Genomic DNA, 5,785 nt, shown 5'->3' on the forward strand with positions numbered 1-5,785 from the left:
GCCGCCAGGCCACCGCAGCTTCCCCCCACACTAACGTCGCCGCGAGCACGAAGTCGCCCCCGGCCAGCTCCTTCGTTTGACACCGCCACGCCCGTGGGACGCCGTCGACCAGCTACCTGGTCCAGGGGAGGCACACATTTCTTCCCCGGCCAGCTTCTTCGACGACGCCCGCAAGCTGTTCGACGGTTTGCCCCAAAGGTACAAATGGACTCCATCGACGAGTTCTTTTTCTACAATTTTCTCTGTGACTCCGATGATGAGGAGATGGTGGCTGCCATGTTGGTCGTCCATGACCAACTTATTAGGCAGCGGCCATTGTTCCGGGGCTCGATCCCGAGGCACAATGCAGCATTGAATCGCAACCGAGAGAGCAGCCATTTCCTTCTTTCGAAGGACTACTTTGAGACACCGGACCCGATCTTCAAACATCACTAATTCTGGCGACGTTGGCATGTTTTCAACCTTATTCGAGAGGGAGTGGTCGGTTATGATAAGTATTTCGAGTGCAAGTAGGATGCCCTTGGAAAGATTGGCTTCTCCTCTTATCAGAAATGCACCGCAGCTATTCGGATGCTTGCGTACAGAGTTCTCGATGATCTCATTGATGAGTACGTCCGTATGAGCGAGTCCACATGCCTAGAGTCCATGTACAGGTTCTGCAAGGTTGTGATTGCAGTGTTTGGCCCTGAGTACTTGAGAGAGCCAAATGTTGCATATACAACCCGCTTATTGGCGATGAATGCTAGCAAAGGCTTCTCGGGGATGCTTGGTAGCATAGATCTTATGCACTGGGAGTGGAAAAACTGCCCTTCTGTTTGGCAGGGGTAATATAGGGGCCATGTCAGGGCTTGCACTATCATACTTGAGGCCATGGCCTCACAAGATCTCTGGATCTGGCCCTCTTTTTTCGGCATGGCCGGATCACACAATGATATCAACGTGCTTCAACGCTCTTGGGTGTTTGCAAGGCTTGTCGAAGGCAACTGCCTGCCGGTGAATGTTAACATCAACGACCACAACTACAACAAATGATACTAGCTAGTTCGTGGTATCTATCATGAGTGAACTACTATTGTGAACACAATCTCCAACCTTGTAGGAGAGAAGAGGAGGAGATTTGCACAAGGGCAAGAGAGTGCTAGGAAGGATGTGGAGCGTGCCTTCAGTGTTCTCCAATCTCGGTGGAGCATCGTTCACTATCCTGCTAGAACTTGGAGCATCAAGAAGTTGTGGGAGGTGATGACTGCTTGTGTAATCATGCACAATATGTTCGTAGAGGATGAGCACCCGGAACATATCAACAATCAAGGGTTTCAGTTTCAGGGCGACAATGTTGTGCCTGAGCATGGGGGAGCGACAATGTTTGCACAATTCACTCAATTTCAACATGAAATGTGTGATCAGCAAACTCACATTCAGCTCCAAGATGATTTGGCTGAGCATATGTGGGCTCATGCTGGCAACCAATAGATGTATCTTTTTTTAAAAATGTATGTGAGACAATTAAACTTTTATTCGGCTTGTAAACTATGATATAATTATTTGGGTTGTGGAACTATGCAAAATGTGTGTATATTGCTTGCCAAACGACGGCAAGCCGGCCTCGTGGGCAAATATGGGTTTGCAGCGCACCGACCCAAACAAAAAACAGGGCGGATGCCGAGTGGACGGCCGACCCAAACGGACAAAAAACGGACAAAACGCGCGCCTGTTTGGGTCAGCGCGTTGGAGTTGCTCTTATTTTCATCACAAAATTGACAAGTGTAATCACCAATTCGTTTGCATTTTTTCATATTATCTTTGGTATTGCGCCAGATCAGCCATAACCACACTTCAATCTTGGACGTCGATAACTACCGGACGTCAGGTAGGTGACCATGGCAAAATGAACATTTTTTGTGGCAAGTTTAGTTGACGCAAGGATGATAAGTTTAGGCCTCCTTTGGTTTGGAGGAATCTTATAGGATTTCTAAAGGATAGGATTTTTGTAGGAAAAATTCCTATAAAGCCCTTTGGTTTGCAGGAATGAATTCCTATTCATATGTAGGATATGAATTAATCCTTCATATTTCAAAGGGGAAAAACATTAGCCTAGACTCAATGAAAAAAAATCCTATCCTATGAATCAAGTGACATCTCTTTCTCTATAGGAAGTGAGATGCATGCCACCTCACTTCCTATGATTTTCCTATTCCTATGATATTCCTACCCTATGAACCAAAGAAGGCCTTAGTTGGCATGGCAATTTCGCCCGTATTATGTTGTTTGCCAGAAAATTGCCACACGCGTCAACTAATGTTGCCATAAAATTGTTTGATTTGCCATGTGCACCTACCTGATGTCAGATACTTATCATTTCCGTTAATCTTAAGAGGAATCTTGGTCTTTCACATATGCTTAAGGCCTTGTTTGGTGAAGGAGGTTTGGAGAGGTTTGGAGAAGAATATCCTCGCAGTGTTCAAAATCCCCAGAAATATTTATCAGCCCATTTGACACGTAGGGATTGAGCAGGCCAATCCTCTCCGTTCCCCACGAATCCCCCTCAATCCATGTGGTACAGAAGCCCCCCAAGGCACCCATGAAATTGGACGCTTGCTTTGCTGCTGTTGTAGGAGATTTAACCAAATAAAGGGGTTTATGAGGAGGAAGGGATTAGTGGGGAATTGAGGGGATTGGGTGAAAGAGAGGGACCCGGCTTGCCTGCTCGCTCTCCATGCTTCTATCTGTGCTCCCACTTCATCCTACGGCTGTCTTTTTTCCTTTTCCCTTTCTAATCTAATCATCCCCCTCCCTCCCCCTGATTTTAAGGGGTGGGGTCGGGCCTTATTTTGTTCTAATCAAATCAAGCCATGTATGCATGAGTACGGATGGACACACGCATAAAGAACAGGCAAATCTCGTTTGAAAGAGAGGGATTAACCAAATCCCCTCAGATCCCCTCCACTCCGGGGCTGCAAAACTTCCCCTGTGAAATGAGGCCTAAAGATCTGTCCAGCCCCGGACTCGATAAACTCCTCTAAGTATTCAGATGAATATATTTGAATAAGGCACTACAGCGATACAATATGACTAGATAAATTTACCGAAAGAATGATGAACTTTGTAAACTCAACAAATCAATAGCATCGATTCCTGTATAGGTGAGGAGCCAGGGCAAGCACCACTGAGATTGTTTCCACCATTAGAAGTTATGATAGGAAGTGGTAGTTTTGATAAACATTGAGGAGAGTAATTTTGAACAAAATTACACTGCTTGTGATCGGTAATCAGATATTCAGACGAACATAAAACAGGGACGGCTGCAAGCAGAGTGACTCACTCAATCGATGGACATTCTTCAGCTCAGTTGCTGCCAACTCGTTCAGATGTAGTAGCGGTTTTCTCAGCCACCGGCTCCGGCTCCGGCTCGTCGGCGGACCTGGGGGGCATCTCGAAACGGCAGACCGGGCAGAATCGGCTACGGAGGAGCAGGTCGAAGATGCATCTCTGGTGGAAGGAGTGGGAACAGGGCATCATCCTCAGCTTCTTGCCACCGGCCACGAAACCCTCGAGGCACACCGCGCAGCCCTGCTCCCTCGTCTCGCCCACCTTCGGCGTCTCCATGGCCACCATGGCCTTCAAGGAGGCCGGATCGATGACGGCATATGCACCGTCGTCGTCCCACTCCCAGTGATCCCTGTTTAGCGCGGCCTTGGCCTCCGCGGCTCGCATCCGCGCCTCCTCGTGCCTCAGTATGAAATCCCGGGACAGCCGTCGACGCCCCGCCCGTCGGCGAGGGAGTCGTGGTGGTTTTCCATTGCCTGAATCTGACCCTGCTGCTCTACCCTTTCAAACCCTAGTCGGGGGACAATCGGCCTTTTGATGAAGACGCGGCCTGGATCTAGCACACGCGAATCAATCTACCGATTCCGTCAGTCCGGCTCCGATCAAGAGACGGGCCAGGCGGCGGCGGCGAAGGTCGGAGTCGGTGCCCACGGCCGCAGTCGGATGAGAGGAGGGGGAGTATTAAACCTGTTCATGGACAACCCGGCCCGGTGACCCGAACCTGAAGCCCGACATTCGGGCCGGGCTTGGGCTCCAATTTCTCGCCTGAACCCAGGCCCAAAAGACCGAAATGCCTATATATTTTTTAATCAAAATATAGGTATAATAAATTAATATAATATCTAGAATATGACTAATTTAATTAAAAAACGCAGTGTTCATGTGCTTCAGGCCGGGCTCGGCCTTGGGATTTTTTTCATCGGGCTTTACCAAGCCTAGCCCAAACCCAACATGTCCCGGGGAATGATTAGGTCTATGAAGTATGCACTATGCCATGGAAAAAGTGTTTGGGAAGGGGGGAGGGGGGCATCTCGCACGGGCGGTCAACCAAACCTGGCCAGGTGGGCTGGCAGGGCCCTGCACCCACGACGACGTGTTGTGTCAACACGCATACGAAACTATCTAATTAAAGGGTTTTCTCTCAAAAAAACTAATTAGAGGGTTTGCCTAAGAATACTAATTAGGGAGTGCCCTCTCAGGGAACCAAAGGCTTTAATTGGACTGGAAAGTGCATCACTTTGTAGCACATCTGGTGTCATGTGTGGCGCGCTTAGTGTACCCCTGGGATTTCAAAAAAAAAATTACATACATTTTCAAAAAAATTATACTTTTCGGCTTTTGTTTAGTTTTTAGTTTTTGGTGAGTTTTTTCATGGAAGATGCGTTTTTTCGCGAGAAACACAACTTATGCTTTCACGAGAAGCATAATTGTGTTCCTAACAGATAAAAGCACAATTATAACTCACATAAAAGAAAAAAGAATAGCTTGTTCCGTGAGAAGCACTCAGTTATGCTTTTTGGAAAGGGAACAACACATGTGTGCTTTCAAAAAAATGAAAAGCACAAATGTGCTTCTAAGTTTAGTTTATTTTTAGGTTTTTCCCATGATTTCTGGTCGTTTTCCCGTCTTTTGGTTCTTTTCATTTTTTTCTTCTGATTTTATGTTTTTTGTGAAAAAAGTTTGACGAAATCTTAACATGGGATCTAATTTTGATGATCTTGACACGATAAAATCCAACAGTGAAAATAGTTCGTGATTTGGACGTATGATTTAAGAGATACAGTGTTTTAAAGAAACGAATCTGCCAAAAACATGTAGTGCATCATCACTGAAGGTGGGAATGAGCTCTGCGAGGGGTACCGCTTACTAGTTATCCGCACATCGTATATACCTAAGAGATCCATCTCCACTGCCATTTTTTCTTCATAGGTGTAAGGGCATATTTATCTCTAAGTGGTTTTGATGATTGATGATAATGCATTTACGGACTAATCGTGTGCATTGAGCATTTCAGATATCTCATGTTTAGGCACAAAACGATTCATTGCCCCTCGGAGTCTAGTGAAGACAGAGTTTTACCTACGTTTCTTTTTGGTGGATTTGAGTCATAGGAAAGCCGTACTATTAAGAGGGGGTCCGCTTTGAAAAGGTTTGGGTGGAATCATCACATACACGTCTGTTCCTTTTGCACCACCTTTCCTTTGCCTCTTTGGAGAAACCATCGTTTATCCGTATCTCTACAAAATGAAGGACTCCTGGTGATTGTTGTGCTGTGGCATGCGGTACTACTGCTCATGGGAGCAGTAGTACCGCAGAGGCCCACGGTAGTACCGGCCAGGGATGCGGTAGTACCGCAGGCCCTTCCGATAGTACCGCTCCCCGGGCGCGGTACTACCATGGTCTCAGGCCGGGCACAGCAGCACGAGCGGAAGTAGGGGCGGATGTAATTTTTTACATCCGC

General features: G+C 47.0%; 1 protein-coding gene across 1 annotated transcript; it reads right to left on the bottom strand.

The window, feature by feature from the left end:
* Nucleotides 1-3,095: 3,095 nt before the first annotated feature.
* On the bottom strand, nucleotides 3,096-3,997 carry LOC123099347 (E3 ubiquitin-protein ligase RNF181). Its single transcript, XM_044521552.1, has one exon. The coding sequence runs from the start codon at nucleotides 3,709-3,711 to the stop codon at nucleotides 3,343-3,345; it is 369 nt and encodes a 122-aa protein (XP_044377487.1). The 5' UTR covers nucleotides 3,712-3,997; the 3' UTR covers nucleotides 3,096-3,342.
* Between the last annotated feature and the right edge of the window lie 1,788 nt (nucleotides 3,998-5,785).

This window comes from Triticum aestivum, chromosome 1A (genome assembly GCF_018294505.1).
Source record: "Triticum aestivum cultivar Chinese Spring chromosome 1A, IWGSC CS RefSeq v2.1, whole genome shotgun sequence".
Lineage (NCBI taxonomy): Eukaryota > Viridiplantae > Streptophyta > Magnoliopsida > Poales > Poaceae > Triticum > Triticum aestivum.